The sequence below is a fragment of the Pleurodeles waltl genome, chromosome 12, assembly GCF_031143425.1.
Source record: "Pleurodeles waltl isolate 20211129_DDA chromosome 12, aPleWal1.hap1.20221129, whole genome shotgun sequence".
NCBI lineage: Eukaryota > Metazoa > Chordata > Amphibia > Caudata > Salamandridae > Pleurodeles > Pleurodeles waltl.
The window spans coordinates 68,727,928-68,751,280 of record NC_090451.1 but is presented as its reverse complement, the minus strand read 5'-3'; the positions used below and the strand labels follow the sequence as shown (position 1 = coordinate 68,751,280).

General features: G+C 47.7%; 1 protein-coding gene across 4 annotated transcripts in view; it reads right to left on the bottom strand.

The window, feature by feature from the left end:
* The window catches only part of PIP5K1C (phosphatidylinositol-4-phosphate 5-kinase type 1 gamma), a 199,937-nt gene that overhangs the window by 127,225 nt on the left and 49,359 nt on the right, over positions 1 to 23,353 (bottom strand). For all 4 annotated transcript variants that reach the window (XM_069217487.1, XM_069217488.1, XM_069217490.1 and 1 more), the window contains 2 exons: positions 22,136 to 22,266; positions 20,718 to 20,835 (listed from right to left, as the gene is read on the bottom strand). In XM_069217487.1, coding sequence (XP_069073588.1) covers positions 20,718 to 20,835; positions 22,136 to 22,266 — 249 coding nt within the window. The remainder of the gene's footprint in view (positions 1 to 20,717; positions 20,836 to 22,135; positions 22,267 to 23,353) is intronic.

Below are 23,353 nucleotides of genomic sequence, written 5' to 3'. Positions count from 1 at the left end.
TTTGTTGGTACTCTCAGCTGCAGCTCTGGCAAGGATGGCTCTGCAATCCGAAGGTATATCTAGATGCGCAAACTCATGGTGTTCAGGAGCCAGGCTGTCAAGTGAAGCGAAGCCGGATCCGGGTGGAGAACTTGGCCCTCGTTCATCGTAAGCAGGGAGGGCATAACTGGTAGAGGGATGCTGAAGCTCTGCGAGAGGTGAAGGAGTTCTGTGTACCAAAACTGACGAGGCCATGCCGGAGCAATCAGAAGGAGCTTACAGCTTTCGATCTTGATCTTTGCCAGAACTCTTGGAATCAGGGGAATGGGAGGAAAAGCGTAAGCATAAATTCCTGACCATGCCATGGAAAACGCATTCCCCCCCCCCCCCCCCAACAGCCCTGATGTTGATCCAGACTTGCGAAGAAGCAGCATTTCGCATTCTGTGGGGTGGCGAAGAGATCCAGGTTCGGTTCCCCCCCATCGGGCGAAGACTTGATTCAAGACTCCTTGGTCCAATTCCCATTCATTGTTGGACGCCCGTGATCTGCTCAGGGAATCCGCAATTATGTTCTATATGCCTGGGACATGTTCCACTCAAAGGTTTACCTTGTGGCTGATAGACCATTCCCAAATGCGCTGAGATTCTCTTGATAAGAGCAGAGACCTGGTTCCTCCCTGCTTGTTGATATAATGCATTGTCGTCATGTTGTTCGTCCGGATGAGAACTGAGGAACCTCTTAATTTTGAGAGAAAAGCGCAAAGCACCAGTCGAACAGCTTTCAATTTGAGGTAATTGATGTGAAAGACCTTCTGATGTGGCTTCCATTTGCCCCCGGCTCGTAGGTGCTGGAGGAAGGCACCCCATCCCTCGAGAGAAGCGTCCGTAGTTATCACCCAAGGTGCTTGTTGGGGAAGAGAGGAAAGGCCCTCCGCTAACTGAGACTCCTGAGTCCACCAAGCTAGAGATGGTATCATGGGCTTCGTTATTCTGATGATATCGTCGAAAGACCCCATGGATTACGTCCACTGAAGATCTAATTACTCCTGTAGGGGCCTAATTTTTAAGACGACAGAAAGGCACCAGAGGAATGCAGGAGGACATCATCCCTAACAGGGACTTGAAGAGGCGAACTGAAACGTGCTTTCTTTATTGTAAACGCCTCGTGAGGGATATAAGCTTTCTCCGTCTGTCCTCTGTAGGGACTGCATTGTTGGTGGAAGCGTCCAGTATTGCCCCTAAAAAGATTCTCCTCTTTAAGGGTTGGAATGCTGGCTTTTCGCGATTGACTGTTAGGCCCAAGCTCCTGAATAGCTCGATACAAGCGCTCGTGGACTTGCGCACCTGAGACCTGGGTCTGGCTTTGACCAGCCAATCGTCCAGATACAGGAAGACTTTATGGTTCTGCCTTCTGAGGAAAGCTACCACCGGAGCCAAGCATTTAGTGAAGATCCTGGGGGACAATTTCAGACCGAAGGGTAAGACTTTGAACTGGAAATGGTCTCCGGCTACTGCAAATCTGAGGTACTTTCTATGGGAAGTATGAATAGGGATATGGAAATATGCGCCCTGCAAATCGAGGGTGTCCATGTGATCCCCAGGATTTAGAAGGGATAGAATGTCTGATAGGGTGATCATACGGAATGATTGATTTTTTTAGATAAGTGTTGAGATCCCGGAGGTCTAAAATTGGACGCCGACTTTTCTGCTTTTTCCGAACTAGGAAGAATCAGGAGTAGTAACCCTTTCCTCTGTCCTGATGTGGAACCCTTTCTATCGCTCCCTTGAGAAGCATGGAATCGACCTCCTGCTTGAGCAGATGCAAGTGCTTCACCTTTCGAAGGAGAGGAGGTTTTGTAGGAGGGTACATGCAGGAACTCCAGAGTATGGGGTCAAATTGAATGAGATTTAGGACCCGTTGGTCTGATGTTATCTTATGCCAATTGTGAAAATAGAGGGAAATCCTTCCCCCTAGTCTTGTGTCCAAGGGAAGGTTCGTAGCCGGAGACGATAGCAAGTCATTGTCTAAGGCCTGTATCTTTCGGTTGTCTTCTGGCCTTTCCTCTCTGTGAAGCTCTCGAATAAGCCGCCTGTGGAAGCATTCTCTGTTGAAACTGAGGGCGAAAGCAATGGGATGCCACAGAGACAGAGGGGTATCTATACTGTTGGAAGCCTGGTCGATACGATGAGTACCCCCAGCCTCTAGCTCCTTGAAAAGGCTGTCTTTTAAACTGCAGGGTGCAAAGGGACCTGGCCGTGTCAGTGTCCGTCTTTATTGACGGAAGCGCATCAATTTGCTTCCCGAATAAGGCTTCATCATCAAAAGGGAGGTCTAGAATTTTGTTTTGGACTTCGGGTCTAAACGAAGTCGCTCAGAGCCAACCCTGCCTCCTGAGAACCGCTGCACCTGCAATCTGACGGAAAGCTGTGGTGGTGATATCCAAAGCACAGTCTATGATTTCGGCAGAAGACCTCTCCCCTTCTTGCAAGACTTTCCTGGCTTCTAATTTAGAATCCTTTGGCAGTTGATCCAAATAGGGCGCAATGTCAGCCCATAGCGGTCTATCACATCTGCCTATGATAGCCAAAGAATTAGAAGGCCTCATAATAAGCGAAGCCATTAAAGAGAAGCGTTTTCCTATATTATCTAGCCTCCTACCCTCCTTGTCCGGTGGAGCAGAGATTGGTGCTGAAGGGTTCCTAGATCTGCGCTGTGCCGCCTGGGCAATAACTGAGTCCGGTCTGGGATGGCCAGTGAGGCAGGCCAGAGTCTCTTCAGGTGCCTTATACTTTTTGTCAAGGCGAGGTAGAACCGGGGTGACCGTGGCCGGGTTCTTCATTACTTTGATGCCATCATTCCAGATGTAGTCCACAATCGACATGGATTTTACACTTTTTTTAAATGGTTCCTTGAAATCATACAAGAAGCAGTCCATCTGCTTCGTGGGCATGGGAACTCAAACCTCTTCCCAGCTCTTTCAAGCAAGTTGTGAAAACTGCCGATGTCACCAGGAGAGGAATCCACAGTAACCGGAGAGGGCAAGGACGGAGTAGGAATTTGATTGTCGTCCCACTCTGTTATGGCATCCGGCAATTCTTCCTCCTCTCTGTCATCATCATCATCAGAAGAGGACAAATCCTGCGTAGGGATCGAAATTGGTGTCTGTGGTGGCACATGTAATGGCTGGACCCCTGGATGAACCGGAGTAGAAGGCACAGAGGGTGCGACAGAAGGCTGCTGAACTTCCAAGCCAGCTGCTGGAAACCACCTTCTATAGTCATCCAACATGAGTTGCAGACCAGCTATGAATGATCCTGGCAAAGAAACCATCTGCTCCTGATGGAGATACTGGTATGATTGCGGATAATATGAGTGCGGATCATGCTGGGTGTCGTCCTCTAGATCCTGACACTTGACATGCAGTTCTGATGGGCTACTAGCAACCCCAAAAGGCCCTTCATCTGAATACTCTTGTTCTAGTAAATGTGTAGGTACCAAGGCTGAAACCCTACTTGGAGATGTCACCAATGGCGAAAGGAAAGTCAGGGGGCTACATTGATTGTTGTCTTGATTCTACTTGTTGACAGGACAACTTACAACGGTACAACGGATGATGGGGGCCTACAGAGGGAGAATCCTAAGCGTGTAAAGAGACCACTGACTGAAAAGCTATCCCTCAATGCAGAAAGTGAACGGGTTAGGGCACAAAATCAAAAGAGGTCTAATATACAATGCACTCTCTAGATATCAGCTCAACATAATTTAATTAACTTACAAGAGACAACTCCCGGGCATGCAGCATAGGGCTATGGAACAGGGAAAATATAAGGTAGTGGGCCACGCACAATATACATTAGGATCTTGGTGGGGAGGGAGGGGGTGGTCATGATGCTTACACAAAAATCTCTCCCATTTCACATAACCCCCACATGGGTGGACCCGTACATCTGTCACTTAGCAATACTGGGTGAATATGATAATACCTCGGTATTACTATTCAATGCACACCTACCCCATGGACTACAGGGTGAGTTGCTCTAAAAGATAGGTACAGTACTTAAGGAAACTCCACCAGCCCATACACTACTGGGTGGAGACTTTAAACTAGTAATGGATTTGGGGTTGGTTAAAACTAGTAAAATGCAGAGAGGGCACACTACCACTGACAAACTGGAGGGGTTCACGTGTGCAATGGGCCTCTGTGATGTGTGGAGAATCCTGCACGGGTAGGAACGAGGATATGAATATTACTCAGCTGCCCACGATGTCCCCTCAAGGACAGATGTCTTTTTTTAACACTGCAGACATGTTACACAGAATTACAGAGGCAACCTACCTGGCACGGGGAGTTAGTGATCATGCCTTGCTGCAGTTGACTATATCCCTGGGAATCAGACCTTTGGGGTGGGGTTAGAGGATGGAAACTTGGCAACTCCAAAACACAAAAGTGGTGGAAGATCTAGGGAAAGCATCCTAACACTATATCACTGAAAACACATGGTCAGTACAGAGGCTGGTGACCTTATGGGAGACGTACAAAGCCACCATCAGAGGGTTGGTCCCGGCGGGTGAAGTAGGGGATAGGAGGGAGAGGCAGAAGAGACTACTCACTTTGGAAAGTGAACTTAAGCACTAGAGAATAGGTAGGTATGCAGCTTCACCAGATTAGGAGACCAAGAGAGATGGTGCAAAAAAGGGAGTAATATAAAAGGTAGTGGCGAGAGCTGAAGTAAAATGCCAATATCTTTTGAAAAGTAAACGCCTCTAAGAGGCGGGTAAATAAGATAGGCAAATTATTAGCCTGGATATCCAAGACAAAACAAAGACTCATTCATCAGAGAATTATGCACAATCAAGGGGGAGACAATCAGGGAGTCCAAAAGTACAACAGAGGAGTTGACTAACCTTCTGAATTCTACGAATCCTGCACACCTATACCAGAAAAGGAAATAGACAGCTTTATCGCTGACTGTCCCATGGCACAATTATCCTACCCTCAGAGCGCTGAGCTAGAGTAGGATATCACTGAGGAACAATTGACCGAGGCAATGGAGCAGCTACAGATGAGGAAAACCCCGGGACCCAATGGGTTTCCGATAGAGTTCTTACGAAAGCTCTGTACGTGGACAATAGCACACTTGCACGCAGCCTCACTAAAAGCCTTTGAAATTTGGGAACTCCAAGGGATATGAGATCGGCAACAATTGTTCTGCTTCCCAAACCAGGTAAACCCAGGGACCGGGGTGATTCCTGTTGCCCATTCTCATTGCTAAATGCTGATACCAAAATGCTAGCTAAAGCGTTGGCGACCAGACTCAGGAAAGTAAAGACCACCCAAGTCCATCCGGATCAGAGTGGTTTTATACCTGGCTGCTCCACGGTATTGAATCTCTGGCGGCTTCCTAACCTGGCTCTGATAACAAACTCCATCAAAGGGAGAGCAATACTCTCCCTGGATGCTATTAAAACCTTTGACTCCATGGAATGTAGGTATATGTTGGAGTCTTGGGAAAATGGGCTTCAGCCTGAAATTCAGGTGGTGGATTAAGCTTTTATGCAACAACCCTATCAAAAAACTGAAGGCCAATGACTATCTCTCTCGAGAATTTAGACTATACATGGGGATATATATATTTATTTATTAAATATCTATTCCTAGAGGTAGACCGTTAGAGAAGGTCTACGCTGTTGGAACACAAAGCAGCGTAACAGGCTAAGGAGCAGAACCTTGGAAAGTATGTCTCAATCAGATGTATATCAAAAGGTAAAGATAATAGAATAACTCATGCAGAGAAGACAGACAGTTCCCCCAAATGAAGAGAACAAGACTAATCATTGGCAAAGAAATGCATAACCCACAGGAAAGTAGCAAATATAATAAAAGCATAATCAAGACGCATAACTTACACAACTACTGACATAGCAAGGAAGAACCAAAGCCTATGTAGTACCAAGTAGATGTGCATATATGTAAACATGTGCACACATATCTATATATACATATACACACACACACACTACATACATACACACACACAAGTTACTTACCTTCAGTAATGCATTATCTTTAGAGACTATCTAGCTGGAGATTCCTTACTGTAGGATTTTCTGGCGTCAGCTTGGAATCTGGAAATTTTGCTGAGCAATACCCTTGCGCGCACCATCGGATGGTGTCATCCGGATCCGCCTGGCATTGTTGGAGCCGTTTGTGATGTCAAGATTGCCTATAAAGGCATCACCCAGGTGCGCGTATATCAGTTCTTTTTCCACTAACTTCTACACCAGAAGCGCAGAGCCATGGTAAGAACTAACAGCTTGTCTGTGTAAAAAACTAGGGCCCTGAAAGGGTCAAACCCTGACCCTGTTAGAAGTGTCCGCAGAGCGGGGAGACATGGGTGAGTGCAAGGAATCTGCAGCTAGAAAGAGTCTCTACCAGATAATGCGTTACCGAAGGTAACGAACATGTTAATCTCAGTCTTCTAGCTGCAGATTCCTTACCTCGGAATAGATAACCAAACCATAACCCCTGGTGGTGGGCTGCAGACAGATATTCTTCACACTAAAAAGTCCTGCAGGACCGAACCGGCTAAGTGCCAGTCTCTGCGGACCTGATTGTCCAGGCAGTAATGTTTTGTGAACGTGTGCAAGGATGCCAATGTCGCTGCCTGACAAATGTCCAGGACTGAAATACCTCGTGCTAGTAGCCTTGGCGGCCCTGGTGGAATGAGCTCTCATGCACTTAGGAGGCTGCTTCTTGGCCAGGGCCAGGGATCTTAATGCAGGGAACGACCCAGCGCGAAATGGTTTGTGTCTGCACTGCCTAACCTTTCTTTGCTCCTACATACCCCGTAGAGAGTTGGTCATCAAACCCAGAACTTTTTAGTGCGGTCAAGGTAGAACGGCAACGCTCTTTTTGGGTCAAGCCAGCAGAGTCGCTCCTCTTTGGAGGGATGGGGTGGAGCAAAGAAGGTGGGGAGGGTGATGTTTTGATCCAGGTGAAATGGGGTAACCACCTTGGGGAGGAAAGAGGCGGGAGTTCTAAGTACCACCTTGTCCGGGAACATGGTGAGATACGGCAGTTTAGATGGGAGAGCCTGCATCTCACTCACCCTCCTGGCAGAAGGTATTGCCACCAAGAAGGCTGTCTTGGTGGTGAGCCGCCAGAGGGGACAGTTATGAGGGGCCTCATATGGAGCACACATAAGAAATGTGAGAACCAGATTCAAGTCCCACTGAGGCATAACAAAGGGGGTAGGGGAAACATATGTACAAGTCCTTTGAGAAATCTAGGTACAATAGGTGACGTATACAGTCTTAGTGGAGGGACACCTGGCTGCTAGTATAACTTTACAGACTTTAAGAGGAATGTTGAAGGCTGTCAACTGTTGCTGCTCAATCTTCACGCATGAAGGCATGGAGTTGACAGGTTCGGATGGAGAACCTTCTTCTGCTGCTGCTGTGACAGAAGTTCTTCCCAAGGGGGCAGCCTGATCAGATGATCGATGCTCATTTTCAGAAATTCAGGATACCAGTCGCTTGGTGCCCTGTCCGGTGCCACCAGGATTACTTGGGACCAGTCGTTCTTGATCTTCTGGAGAACTCTGGGCAGAAGTCTCGCCCCACTGCTGAAAGAGTCCCAGTGCCACCTCCAGATGGAGACACCACTCTTGATCCGCTAGGCATTGACAGCTGAGTTTGTCTGCCCTAGCATTCAGAGAACCTACAAGGTGTTGAATCACCAGGGTTATGCTCTGCTGGTCCAGCCATATCCAGAAACGCTGGGCCTCTTGACAAGAGTTGCAATACCACATTGGGGTGGTATTGTCCGTGAACACCTACATTATCTTCCCTTTTACAACACGAAGAAATGCTTTCAATGCCAGTCAGAGCGCCAAGAGCTCCAGTAACTTGATGCATCTGTCAGTACTGTCCAGTTGCAGTCTAAGTGGCCAGAAGATGAAGTAAATGATGCAGAGGAGTCCTGCTGTAATCTTGCACACCGAATCTGAAGATCCACCCAAGAGGGAGACCCTAAATAGCCCAGGAAGGGGGATTGGTCACCTAGCAGGGTGACCACCTATCAGAAGGGGGCTGTGACTTCACCTGCCTGACCTGGCCACTCAGATGCTCCCAGGGGTCACTACCCACCTTGGATTCAAGATGGCAGAATCAAGTGGCCAACTGGAGGAGCTCTGGGCACCACCCCTGGGGTGGTGATGGACAGGGGAGTGGTCACTCACCTTTCCATTGTCTAGTTTCGCGCCAGAGTAGGGACTGGGGTCCCTGGACTGGTGCAAACCAGTTTATGGAAGGAGGGCATCAAATGTGCCCTTCAAAGCATACCGGTGGCTTGGGAAGGCTACCCCTCCCAAGCCACGTAACACCCATTTCCAAAGAGAGAGGGAGTTGCCTCCCACTGCCAAAGGAAATCCTTTGTTTTACCTTCCTGGGCTTGAGATGGACAAGAAGCATGAGAGCAGAAACCTATCTGTATGGTGGCAGCAGCGCAGGCTGCCTTGGAAAATCCTACAAATTGGCATGACCAAAGCTGGGCGTCCTCAAAGGAGCCCCAGAGTGCATGGAATCATACAAACAATTCTCAGAAGAGTATTGGGGTATGGTTCTGACATGTTTGATACCAAACATGTCCAGGTTTGGAGTTACCATTCTGTAGCTGGACATAGGTAGTGAACTATGTCTAGTTCCCGGGTGAGATGGCTTCCCAGCACTCACAACGTCCAGGAAAATGGAGCTGAAGTTCGTGGGGGCACCTCTGCTCATTCAGGTGTGCCCTCACACACACAGGTACTTGCACCCTGCCCTCTGGGCTAGGGGGCCTGCTATAGGGATGACTTACAGTGACCTAGTGCAGTGACCTGTAGTGAAAGGGTGTATGCACCTTTTCATGCAGGCTGCAATGGCAGGCCTGCAGACACATTTTGCATGGGCTCCCATGGGTGGCACAAAATGATGCAGCTCCTGGTGCCCCAATGCAGTTGGGACCTAGGTACCATATAATAGGGACTTACATGGGGGCACCAGTATGCCAATTGTGGGGTGTACAAAGTCAGGATTTAGGGGGGGGAGAGAGCAGTGCCATTGGGTCCTGGTTAGCACGATCCCAGTGAACACAGTCAAAACACACTGGCAGCAGGGAAAAAGTGTGGGTAACCATGCAAAAAAGAAGGTACTTTCCTAGAAAATCCCCCAAACGAAGGACAATAAGACTAATCTATACACTTTCCCGTGCCCTATCTGGCACTTAGAGACCTTGATAGTGAGGCCTGCCTTTTGCAGAGCCTCTAAAACATTCCCTAGATGGACCAGGTGATCCTCGCAGGTGGAGCTAAATACAGCTATGTCATCCAGTAAGCTGCACTGAAGCTTTTCAGACTTGGAGGAATTTATTCACCAGCCCCTGGAATGTGGCAGGTGCATTTGTTTTTCAACCCAAAGAGCATAAAAGTGAAGTGATAATACTCACTAGGGGGTGGAATATGCTGTCTTAGGTTTAGCATCCTCTGATAACTTGATCTGCCAATAGCCAGTAGTCAGATCAAAGGTGCGCAAATACTTGGCAGATGCCAATGTATCTAAAAGATCATCTTCCCTAGGGATAGGAGAAGCATCTGTTTTAGTAACAGCGTTGAGACCTCTGTAGTCTACACAAAACCTAATTTCCCTTTTGCCATTCTGGGAGTGGGCTTTTGGGACCAGCACTACAGGACTAGCCCAAGGGCTATCAGAGGGCTCAATGACTCCCAGGTCTAGCATTTTCTGAACCTCAGACTTGATGCATTCCTTGACATGATCAGGTTGCCTGTAAATTTTACTTTTAACAGGCAAGCTATCCCCTGTGTCAATGTGTGGTCACACCATGTGGTCTGACCAGGTGTCAGGGAGAACAGTTCTAAGACCTGCCCCAGGAGATTTCTGCAGTCCTCTTTTTGGGACTCAAAGAGGCAGTCAGCAAGCACTACCCTATCAACTAAGCCATCAACTGCAGTGTGGGAGAAGAGGTCAGGAAGAGAGTCACTTTTCTTCCTGTCCCTCATCAGTTGCCATGAGCAGAGTCATATCAGACCTGTCATAGTAGGGCTTAAGGCAACTCACATGAAGCACCCTAGGGGGGCTTCTGGACATGCCTAGGTCTACCAAGTAGGTAACCTCACTCTTTCTCTCCACAATGGTGGGAACCACTTAACTGGTCTTGGAGGGCCCTGGGAGCCACAGGCTCCAGGACCCACTTTCTGTCCTGGCTGGTAGACAGTTAGGACAGACTACTGGTCATGGCATGGTTTCTGCAACTCTTGGCTGGCCTGAAGGTTTTTAGTAGCCCTCTTCATGTACTCAGCCATCCTTGATCTGAGCCCAAGCACATGATCCACAATGGCTTGTTTGGGAGGCTTGAGAGGTTGCTCACAGCCTTCTCTAACAAGAGCAGAGGGACCCCTAACAGGGTGCCCAAACAGAAGTTCAAATGGGCTGTAGCCAACACCCTTCTAAGGGACCTCCCTATAGGCGAAAATAAGCAGCCAAGCACTTATTTCCACCCAACCCTGCGGGCCTGTCTGTCAGTGGATGTGTGAGTGGGTGCATGTGTGTCTGAGTGGGTGTGTGTAAGTGTACGTCTGAGCCTCTGAGTGCATGTATGTGTGAATGAATTAGTATATGAATGAGTGTGGTTTTTGTTTCACATTTTTCCATAATTGTGAATAATTGGCAGAAACTCATGATTTTTTGTGGATATCGCGCGCAGTGGCGAAAAATTATATTAAACCTATAATTTGCCCCTAAAACTCACCTATATCACACCCCGCTTTTTTGTGAAAGTTTGCAACTTTCGCGAATTATTCATGGCCAGAGATATATAAATTTAGCAAAAGATTAATCTGCGTACCGAAAGCTAGCTTTCTGCCAAATTTGGTGTAATTCCGCCCCGTGGTTCAGGCTGTAGACGTGTCTAAAGGTCCTATGGAAATTAACATGGGAAATGCAACTTTGTTGACCCTTTTCCTTGGCCCCTGCTTCACAGAACGTTCCAAAACTTTCCGTGTGCAACAAGAATCACTGCAACACTTTTTTGGAAAATGTTGTTAAGATTCGTCATACAGTGCCAAAGATATAGACAAGTCAAAAAACACTTAACTATAAGATATATATATATAGATCTATCTCCGGGTGTGTGGTGGGTACCTGTGGTACTAACACCTTATACCAGATCCAGGTATCCCCTCTTAGTGACGTGTAGGCAGTGTCTAGAAGCCAGGCTCTCTAGAGGTAGCTGTGGATGAGAAGCCGAGCCTTATCTACGAGACATGCAACACCACTGTAGTCACACAGCACTTACACACATGAAAGAAAACACTCAGTTGTACAAAAATAAAGGAACTTTATTTTTGGAACACAATACCACTAAGTACTCGAGGGGCAACCCTCCAATAGAAGGGAAGTAATACACTAAATATATACACTAGTAAACAATAATAGGCAAAGAAAAGTTTAGAAGAGAGTGTGAATAGCAAGAACCAATAGTGACCATGGGGGGAGCCAAAACCATATACTAAACAAAATGGAATGCGATCACAGGACCCCACCTAGGTAAGTGGAATGTGTAGAGGGAAGCTGGGAATACTAGAAAACCACAGAGGTAAGTAACACAGTACTCCCCCAGCATCCACGAAACCAGGAGTAAGTCACTGGAATTTCCCCAAACCACCCAAAAGGAGGAAAAAGAAGACAAGGCACTCAGACAAGACTGCAAGAAACCAGCGGTGGATTCTTGAAGCAGAAGACCTGTGGAGAGAGCGGACTAAGTCCAAAAGTCACAATGGAGTCCAGGAGGAGTAGGAGCCGCTACCCACCCAACTGTACTTTGCAGGAGTTAATGACGGGCCAGCAATGCTGCTCTGGAGCCAGAGAAGAGTTCCTGATGGATGGAGAAGATGTCCCACGCTGGAGTGAAGATTGCAGATGGGTGTCAGTGCAGGAAATCCACTGACAAGCCTTGGCAAAGGCAAATTTGCAGTTAGTGGAAAATTGGTGCTGCCGGGAACCAGCAAGGCCCAGGAGGTGTAGTCACAGGGGACCCTCGGCAACACAGAGGACCCACAGGAGCGGAGGCAGGACCCACAGAACGGGGACACAGAAGTTGCAGAAGGAGCCCACGCAGAACTACAGAAAGGGATCCCATGCCGCAGGAGAACCACGTAGAGGGCTGTGCGTCGCAGAAAGGAGTTCTGGGGACTGGAGCTACATGTCACCTGAAGATCCCTTGGAGGAGCTGCATACAAGCCTTGTCGGCTGCAAGAGACGTGGTGCACGGGGGTACTGTCCTGCGTGGGAAGGCAAGGGCTTACCTCCATCAAAGTTGAACAGCTGGCAGAAAGGACCAAGAGGACTACTCCGGACCACCACCTGTGATGCAGAATCCACACAGCTCAGGATGAGAGGAGATCCATGAAGCCAGCTGTCGTTGCAGTAGGTGCCTGCGGATGCAGAGCATTGACTCCTTCGCTCCAAGGGAGATTCCTTCTTCTTCTTGTGCAGGCTGAAGAGTTGCTGTCTGCTGAAGATACACAGCCGGGGAAATGTTGCAAAGCTGGCTCCTGCCGTGGAAACAAAGTTGCAGAAGACTCTTTGCAGCGCTGTTGGTTCCTGGAGGGTCCACTTGCGGTTCCAGTGGCCAGAAGTCGAAGTTGCATAGGAGTCCTGCCGCAATCTTGCAAGCCAAATCTGAGGACCCACCCAAGAGAGAAACCCTAAATAGCCCTGACAGGGAATTGGTCACCTATCCAGGTAAGTACCTATCAGGAAGGGGCTCTGACGTCACCTGCCTGGCCACGCAGAAGCTCCCAGAGTTCCCTGCCAATCTTGGCAACAAGATGGCAGAACCCAGGGAACCTCTGAAGGAGCTCTGGGCACCACCCTTGGGGTGGTGACGGACAGGGGAGTCCTTTCCATTGTCCTGTTTCACACCAGAGCAGGGACTGGAGGTCCCTGATCGGTGTGGACTGGTTTATGCACAGACTCCACCAAATGTGCCCTTCAAACCACACCAGTGGCTTGGGGAGACTACCCTTCCCCAGCCAGTCACACCTATTTCCAAAGGGAGAGGGAATTACCTCCCTCTCCCAAAGGAAATACTTTGTTCTGCCTTCCTGCGCTTGATCAGATAAAGCAGCAGGAAGGTAGAAACCTGTCTGAGGGGTGGCAGTAGCTTGGGCTGCCCGGAAAACCCTGTGAAGACTGGTGGTAGCAATGCTGGGGGTCCTGTAAGGAGCCACCAGAATGGATGGAATCATACTTCCAATACTTGCAACAGTATTGGGGTATCTCACACACACACACACACACACACACACACACCGAGAGGACCTACCATAGGTCACTATAAGTCACTCCACAGGGGTGACTTATGGCCTGGTGTACTGACCTGTAGTGAAAACGGGTGCATGCACCCATTTCACCCAGACTGCAATGGCAGGCCTGCAAAACACTTTGCATGGGCTCACTATGGGTGGCAGATTAACTGCTGCAGCCCATAGGGATCCCTTGGTACGGCAATGCCCTGGGAACCTAGGTACCCTATACTAGGGACTTACATGGGTGGAGCAGTATGCCAATTGTGGGAAGAAGAAGTTACAGATACGAAGTAAGAAAGGAGAGAGAGCATAGTCGCTGGGGTCCTGGTTAGCAGGATCCCAGTGGACACAGTCAAACACACTGACATCAGGCAGAAAATGGGGGTAACAATGCCATGAAAGAGGGCACTTTCCTAATATCATATATTATATATATATATATATATATATATATATACATATATATACATACACACACACACACATACACACACATACATACAGACACAGAGTCATCAATTAAGGTGATTACAAAGTGTGTTTTTTGAATTTTTGTAATAGAAAAACCTAATGGATGAAAACTCTAAACTGAATAGATTAGGAAAAGAATCAGTTCAAATTTAAAAATACATCCAATACGAACAACTGCTAAGTGAGTAATTGAATCCATATGAACAGCATGTAATAGACCTTATTTACAAATCTGACAGATAACATCCGCATAGAGAAATCAAAGTACTCCTGGAGATGGGGCAAAATGTTTCCAAAGGGAAGGAAGTATTGCATGCCAGTGCAACAAATGTAAAAGAACTCCAAAAGTGTTCAAAACAAGAAAGCTATACAATAGACTAAGCAGAACTGACAAGCGATACATCACTTTGAAAATGTATGATGGACTGACGGAAGTCAGGGAAGAAATAAAATGTGCAAAGAACATCTTGACACTATGGAAAAGTCATATAAGAACAGAACAAGGAAGGCCTGAAAATGTTGAATAAAAGAGTGATAGCATATGAAAAAGAGAAATGTACTCGTCACAAGGTACCACGGCAGCTAACCTATTTGACAGTATACAGGGATGTAGTAATGAGTAGTACTAGTATGAAAGAAAACCAAGAGCTGTTAATATTCCCAGTTCCCTATAAGGGAAACTAGTACAATGGCATAAAGGCAAGGGTTAGAAAAACCAACTGGGAAATGAGAAATGGGAGGAAAAAAGCCATTAAGAGAAAAACTAAGTAGAACTGCTCTTAAGCACACCAGCATAGGACATGAACACTTCACTTAGAGTGTGATATATCCCAGACAGGTATGACTCTTAAGCTTGCCTTCAGAGTGAAAGAACCAATTTCGCCTTACATCAGGTGTGTTAGAAATGATAACCTCTAAGTGAGCAAAATTAAACATGAAGCAGAACTCATTGCTTTACGACAAATAAGCATAAGAAAAAAGCCTTAACATCAGGCATTAAGTGACAAGCCAGGGAAAGTCGGCACCTGGCAAGGAGAAATACCCACTGGCATCCCAATGAAGCATAACGTGATAGCTGAAAACCTCACAGTAAAGATGAAAAAGCCAAAGGCTGGGGGTCGGGGTGGGGGTGGGGAGAGGGAGACTAGGTTAACTCATGGCTCCACCCCTACTATCCTGAAAACGTTTCAAGGCCAAGTCAGCCCGTGCACCAAACAAATGGGCACCATCAATTGGCATGTCCAGTAATGTAGATTGTATTGGCAGTGAAAACCCTGAGGAACATACCAAGGCACAGCAAAGAAGAGCAACTGAGGAAGCCATAGCTCGACCCACAAAGTCAGTAGAATTCATGCCACAGCGAATGATCAATTTAGCTGCATTCCAAGAATACTCCTGACCTCATCTGGAAATGATGGCAAGGTGTTCGCTAAAGAGTCCCATAAGGAATGAGAGGAACGTCCAAGAACACAAGATGTGTTCACAGAACGCAGAGCAGAACTTGGAGGAAAAAAAATATGCCTGCCACTGACATCTAGGGCTCTAGTCTTTCTATCAGAAGGAGCATGGTGGAGGAACTCTATATCAGAGAAATGTAAAGCGGCCTGTGCCACAAGGAGTTGGATGTCTGATCAAACAAGGTGGGTCACCCGGGGCAGGACGGTGCCTGTGGCATATATCCCAGTCAGCTGGAGACCCACGAGCAGGCTTAGCCCAAGCACCCAACAAGACATTATGTAATGCCTCGCTATAAGGAAGCACCGTCTCAACCCTGGTCTGGCTGAGGGGGAGTATATCAATTAAAGGATCTGAGGCCAACTCCATTAAGAGAAGGGTGAGACCCGACACCTCTGCAATCCTCTTGAGCATATCCACAAAGGAGGAACTTGTTTCCGTAGCAAGTCTAGGAGGGGACAGAAGGCCCAAGGACAGAGAAGAATCCAAGCCACCAGCAGTAGCCAGATCAGATGACCAGCTGTCCTTTCTTGGAAGCCCCAAATCCAATACCACCTCACCACCATCCCCTGCAGCAGGAGCAACAGAAATGGAGTCTTGCGGAGGAAAGACTGGCGCTGTTCCAAACGTCGACCAGCATTGAGAATGCAAAGCCGGGACGTCATCATCGACGTCAGACGGAGAGGGGGAAATCTACTTCAATCGGCACCAGCAAAGTCGCAGGAGTCGGCTGATCTGATGTTGGTGCCGAAGGTGGAAACCCCAAAGGGCGGTGCACTGGCTCTGCAGTAGCCACATCAGAGGATATTGCAGACCAAACTGAAACCGAGGGCGAAACCACCAGCTTAGCCACAGTCAAGGTACCGCACACCTCCTTGGGGCCAGGAGGCACTCCGGAGTAAGGCAGCTGACCAAAGATGGCGTGCAGGAAAGAATATTATGCACTCATCTGGTCTAGAGTCGCCCCAACTCACGGAAAGGGAGGAAGGTGAGGGCAGACCCTGACCTTGTCTCCTCAGCCGAGGAATGACATTAGGTCAAGTTCAGTGAGATCAGTAAATGCAGAGGTCTCAATCGTCCATGGAACTTACCTCTGGAAGTCAAAGGAGATCGGTGTCCATGAGAGCGACTTCTCGAATGGCTTCAGTAGCGGACATCAGACCAAGAGGGAGATTTCCTGTGATGGAAGACCTAGACTCTGCTATCTGCACCACCACGACTCTGCTATCTGCACCACCACAAGCCTACACTCGCGAAGAGCCTTCGGCCGAAGTTGCTGACAGGAGCAGCAGTCCTCATCGTAATGGTGCTCATCCAAGCACCACATACATATCAAATGGGGATTAGTAGCCAACATCTGCTGTAGACAGGACCCACAGGTTTTAAATCCAGACAACATAGCACACTGTTGCTGAAGACGACGAAAACTTCAAAGAAGGCTGAAAACAGCCAGACTAACCACCTCTAGATCCATGCTGCAAACACATAAACGAAAGAACTGGCATCAGCGGGAGAGTTATATAGACTCAGTTGAAGCCACATGTGGCGGATGACATTACGAAGTCACGCAACGCCCTTTGCCGACGCTCAGACATGCGAAGGGAAAAATATTTCAGGATCCAAGCTGGCGCCTGGGGAAGATTCTAAGTGACGGAATCTGCATCTAGATGTCTCTATTAGATCATCTTCATTATCTTTCTCTTGGCAGAAGGAAGAAATGCTTTCAATGCTAGTCAGATCGCCCGAAGCTTCAGCAGGTTGTTGTGGAGTCCAAATTCTGCGGGAGACCAGAGTCTTCTGATCTCTACCTCTCCCAGATGGCTGCCCCCTCCCAGGAGTGACACATACTTCACCATGGTGAAATCTGGTTGGGGAAGGGAGAGGAGTCTGTCTTTGACCCAATCGCAGCTCGTTAGTCAACACTGCAGGTCTTTTGCAGTTCCCTCTGAGACCTGGACCATGTTGGAGAGATTCCCCTGATCTTGCGTCCACTGGAACTCCAGGTAAAACTGCAGAGCCTGCATATGCTATCTGGCATGATTCACCAGCAGGATGAAGGAGGCCATGAGGCCCATCAGCCTCAGAGTCATTCTCACAGAAATCCAGGACAGAGGATGAAACATCATTATCATAGCCTGAATATTCTGGACTCACTGCTCGGGAGGATAAACACGAAACTGCACTGTGTCCAGAACAGCTATGATATAAGAGAACGTCTGAGAAAGAGCCAGATTTGACTGGCACATTTAAAATGTACCCCAGAGAATGCAGGAGCTACGCCGTAGTCTGACGGTGGAAGACAACAGCCTGAGGTGAGTCTACCTTCAACAGACAGTTGTCAAGATAGAGGATGACTGACACCCCTATTCTCCGCAGATGACCTGTGACCACTGCCATCACATGGTGAACACCTGAGGGGCTCTGGTAGGGCCAAGGGGGAGCACAGTGAACTGAAAGTGCTTGTGGCCTTCCTTGCACCACAAGTAACGTCTATAATCAGGCAGGATAGAGATGTGGAAATACGAATCCTTCAAGTCCAACGCTACCAACCAGTCTCCTTGGTCTAGGGCAAACAAGACCTGAGCCAAAGTGAGGATTTTGAATCTCTTCTTTTAGAGGAAGAGCTTGACGGTTAAGAGGTCTGGAATAGGCAGAAGACTCTTGTTCTTGGGCATCAGAAAGTAGTGGGAATAACTACCACTGCCTACTGGATATCAGAACCCTTTCTATAGCTCTCTTGGCCAAAAGAGCTGCGACTTACTCATGGAGTAACACTAGATAACCCGCTATCTAGTACTGCCTGTCTAATGTTATGGTCTGCCATTGGGGAAGATGAGGACTGATTCTCCTACCAGCTGGACAGCCATGACCCCTTATAAGGAGACTAGGGGGGGGGCTTAGAGGATGCAGTGGGTCGGTGGGGGAGGTGGTAGTGGACAACCTTTGGCTACCAGACCCATGGTGTAACAATGCATGGCATCTATGTTTAAGCACAGCTTGGGGAGATTGCGCAGGATGGTGGTTGGCATAGGACTGGCACAATGGCATGCCCCTTCTGTAACCACGAAGGGAACGAAAGGCAGACTGGGGAAGTTGGGTCACTGAGAGTCCCAAGGTCTTGGCCATAGCCCCCAAGTCCTTAAAGGGCTTCAGCACTGAGTCTGCCTTCTCTCCAAAGAGATGGATTCCATCTAAGAGCATGTCCATGCGGTGGGCCTGGACATCCCCAAAAAGCCAGATGTTCCCAACCAGGCATGGCATCGAAGAGCCACTGTTGACTAAACCGCTCTGCCCAATGAGTTGGTCGTGTCCAACCCACAAGTGATGGTGAGCATCGCTGCATCTCTCCAGCCATTGACGGCTTGGGAGAGAACGGCAAGGGTCTCTGCCAGGACATTTGGTAGCACACAACGTGTGGGAGTAGTGGCCCTCAAGGCATGCAATGTTCACCAACCGCAATGCTAGGCTGGTGAAAGAAAACATTTTCTTTCCTAAGGTGTCCAGCCTTTTGGATTCCCTGTCCAGGGGAGATGCAGGGCACGCACCATGGGAGTTTGAGGCTTGGACTACCAAGCTCTCAGGGGTGGGGTGTTGGGTGAAACAACATAGGTCGCCTGGGCAGGGCAATGGCAGCAGGCAATTATCCTGTTCACTGGAGGTCCTGTGCTGGACTTGGACCATGTTCCCAGCAGAACATCAGTCAGTGCTTCATTGAAGGGGAGCAGGGGTTCTGATGAGGACGCCCCAGGCTGAAGCATTTCTGTCAAGCGGTTAGCCTTGACTGCCATAGAGGGTAGTTTGAGGTCCAGACCTCGGCTGCCACTATTCGCCACCATTGCATATGATGCTCCCTCCACCGTAGCCACGGTAGGGGGAGAAAGCAAACCAATATCTGGAAATGTGTTCGCTCCACTGGCATCTCCCAGTTCCTCGTACCAGTCCATAGATGTCGAGAGTGTCCAGCTGGTATTCTAAAGGGTCCAGTGACCCCCCCCCACCCCCTCCCATTCATCCCCCATGCCTGGCTGTTCAGATAAATGCTGAGACAACAACCTAGGACCAATGGGCCCTGTCAGCGCTGGAGTCGACGTAGAGCAAAATGGTTCTGACTAAGAGTCGTCGGGGATTAGAATGGATTGGCGCCACCAGTGGAAGCCAGGAGCATTGGCGTCAGGACCGGCACCAGAGAAGGTTGCTTTGGCAGGACCAGCACCGGTCAGGATCCATGATCGGATCAGTGAGACAACATCGGAGCCAAGGGCAGAGCCATCGGCATGGAAGCTGATAAGGCCTCTTGACCTGCGGGGCCCAAAGGAGCTCTGGAGGGCCCACTCCAATACGCTGCACATGGCCTTGTAAAAATCTTTTAACTGAGTGGGGGTCACTCAAGCTCCTAGAAATGGGAGACTGGGGGGGGAAAGAGATGGTCAAGAGTCAAACCTAGCTAAGGCTCTGCGGAACCATGTCTGGAACTCTGATGTTCCAAAGTCATCATTTTGGCAGTCAGAGAAGAAGTTGAAGCACGCTTTGACTTCTTGTGCTCCTTATGCCTCTTCCCTTAGTGCCCCAATGACTTGGGAAGGGACAAAGAGGAGTTGGGGGTTCTGGAGCGGTCCCAGAACCGTCGCCTCAATTGGGACCCTGATCTGAGGAGTCACACTAAACCGTGTCGACTGCTGGGTCACAAGCAGATTTAAGGACTGCTCCCTCAAAGCCTTCGGCGCAATGGCCTATCAGTCTGAGCACAACTTTGAGTCGCAGTCACCACCATAAAGACCAGATGGGGGTCTAACTGACATGGGACCACACGGTTTGAAACCTGCCATTCTAGAAGGCATCTTTCAACACACTCGAAAAAAACTGGTCGACAAAAAGTAAAAGAAAATCCTGTCAAAAAGTGATTGAGGGGTAGTTCTTCTCCAGATCACCGCTAACTGGTGCGGAAAGAAAAGAACTGATGCTTGCACGCCTGGATGGTGCAAATATAGGTGGCCATGATGTCACTTCCGGCGCCAACTACCTTGCGCAGACCGAATGGAGCCACCTGATGGCGGGAAGGGGTACTGGTCAGGGTACTGGTCATGCAGAAATCTTCCAGATCCAGACTGACGTCTGGGAAATACAAGCGTAACGAATCTGCAGCTAGAAGTCGCTATCAGATAAATAAAACACTCACAGAAAACAAGTGTGACAAAACTGGCTGATGTAATAAATCAGGAGACTGTAATACCATCGTATTGTGAGGAATTCTAATTGAAGGGAAAATAAATTCAGAACCTGCACTAACTAGGTTCACCTGCGATTTTTTTTTTTTTTTTAAGCAGCAGCTTTTTAAGATAGTTCACCCATGAACTCTGCACATCAGCAGCAACTTCAACATAACAGAGTCTATTTCGAATAACAGAATTAAAAGCTGTGTAGGAAGACAGATTATGAATTGTCCTTACCAAATAATCATCTGGACGGATGCCAAAGAGCTCCCGGAAGTACCGAAAAGCCACAGGTGCATAGGTTTTAAATCTGAAGTCTGGATAGTGATGTGCTGGTGTGAGGTTACTTCCTTCGCTGCACTCAAAGGAAAGAAGGGTCCATTAATAAATAAAGGGATCGCCACTTAGAACGAATGAACGCACTCAGCTATCCTGATCACACCAGCTGGTGCCACACTGAATATTGAGTCTTTCCCATTATTTGCAATTCTAATACACCATGGCACCCCTCCACGCCCAAATAAAAAAAGTTTCCATAGTATTAAATTCTGCAGTTATACTTGTTTTGTATAGAGAAGCAGTTGGAATTCCTATTCTTTTTGGCAATATTGGGTGTCTTGAAATGCAGACTGGTAGAACTCCACAGGCTGGGCATGGATTTGGGTTTTGCAACCTTTCACCAAATTTGTGAGTGTGATCAATGGGTCTTATGTTGCAGCCATATGATGCGGATCAATGGCTCCTAGTTCAAATGGGCATGTCACAGTGTCGCAGTTGTAGAATTTATGTTCATGTTTATGTACAAGTCGTAGTGTGCATGTGTCCCAGTGTGTGCAAGTGCTCCTTTTCCCTGTGCACGTACACTTTGCCCTGATGTAATGTTCCCTGCATCAGTATTGGTGACAGTGTCCCATTGGTATGATCTATATTCTAATTTTAACTGTAGTCGGCGTCCCCGTGTCCTGTATTCTGTGTCCCAGTAACAATGTTCGTGTCCTCCTGCCAGAGTTTTCACAGGCACAGGACACAGACAGTCGAGCCCTGGCTGTTCAACCAAACAGCTAATACTAAAATTAGCAAACATGTACGGGAGAATGATGAATATGAACTGTTAACAGATTCCGGAGATCACTATCCACAGATGTCACTAGTTGATGGCACCTTTCTCACTTCGTTAAATTTGCAAAGAACTAATATATGAAAAGACTAATCATTTGCTTGTGCATGATTTTGAAACTACCCTACAATGGCAACATGCTGCAAGCAATACACATTTCCCATCTTGGCGACAATAAGATACGTTATCCAGCTGAAACAGTGACCTTCAATCATATCTCTTCCACTGGCACAACTGCTCCCACTGCCACCCTAGGACCTTGCTGTGTAAGGGTGCCTACTAACCAAATAACCCTTATGCTAATTCAATTTACTAGACTACAATCAAAATAGTCATCGAATTCCTACTAAACCACTTCCCTCCCTCCCACTCCTACTTTCCAACGGCCTCCCCTTGATATTTCTCCATCCAGGAGAAACGAAGCAGTTCTTTGGTACTGATAAAGCGCTAAAAAAAAAAAAAAAATCCCCAAAGAAACAAGCTCTGAAACAACTCAAATTAAGTTCAACATAGGTTTGTACTATCTAAACAGCCATACCTGGGGAAGAAAATACTCTCCACCACATAGAAATCCTGCATCAAGACATCTCTCTCCGGCTTGGAGCTCAGGTTCCCAACAGTGTAACCAATGCCCAACTGGATGGCCCCTTTCAGCGTGGATGAAGTAGTCTGGCAAAAAAGAAAAATCACAGTTTGTCAGTGAACTTATGATGTAATCAGACATTATCACTACTGCAGTGAGTTTAAGGAGTTTGGGGGCAGAAGAAGAGATCTAAAGGTAGGAGGAATTATAGGACAAAAGAGGACTAGTTAGTAAGTGATCTGGAGATTTTTCACCAGGCCCAATGCCACAAAAGACCACCAAAGATGAGACATAACATGAGAGTGCTCACTTGGGACTGGACTTCCCACCCAAGGACTCAGAATGTCAGGAAATCTACAACATGAGCTATTCAGTCTATGGTGAGGTGACAGACCATGAAAGAACCAGAAAACTGAACGAGCACCTAAGGCAGCGAATAAAAATAGACTGTGACCTTTAAGTTCTGGATAAGGTAGGCCGAATTCAAAAGTTAAGAACCAAATTGGATTCATTTGCTTACAAGCTTCTACTTTCCCTCCCCTCAGGGGACACTGAACACATTATAGAAGAGTAAATGAAACTAAAAAAGAAAATAGGTGGGCCTTCATGCAAATGTTAAGCAGAGAATGCTTTAAGAAATGCAGAATTTAGGACTAGTTAACTGGTGTGCAGTGCAGGGATTTTGTATTTATAGTAACACTTGCCTCCAGGGACATGATAGATTAAATCACTTATTATAGGCTCAGAGCCTTTAGGGTTAACTTGCAAAATGAAAGGACAAAAAGCAAGAATGTCTATCCTCCGCAACTTCCTCTTCCTGTCCTTTTCCCACGAGAGACTAACCAATCAAGCTCAGTCTGAACACCCCATAGAGCAGTGGCGAGCACGGTGGGGCTTCCTCCTAGACTGCTGGTCCTGCTTCCTGCCCAGGAAGATTCAGAAGGCAAATACTGAAAACATGACCAGGGCACGGAGTACATGATTCCACCCAATTCTCAGGATAAAAACGGACAGTTTTGACAATAGGCTGGAAATAAAAAAAAGGTCTGAAGAGTAAGCCAACCTAAATGTGAGGTTGTTCTTCATATTGCTCCCCTCCATGCCTCGGACACTTTTCTTCTGATTTTTTTTTTAACCAGTGCCTCCTACTTTGTAATGGCCCCCCTTTAAAAG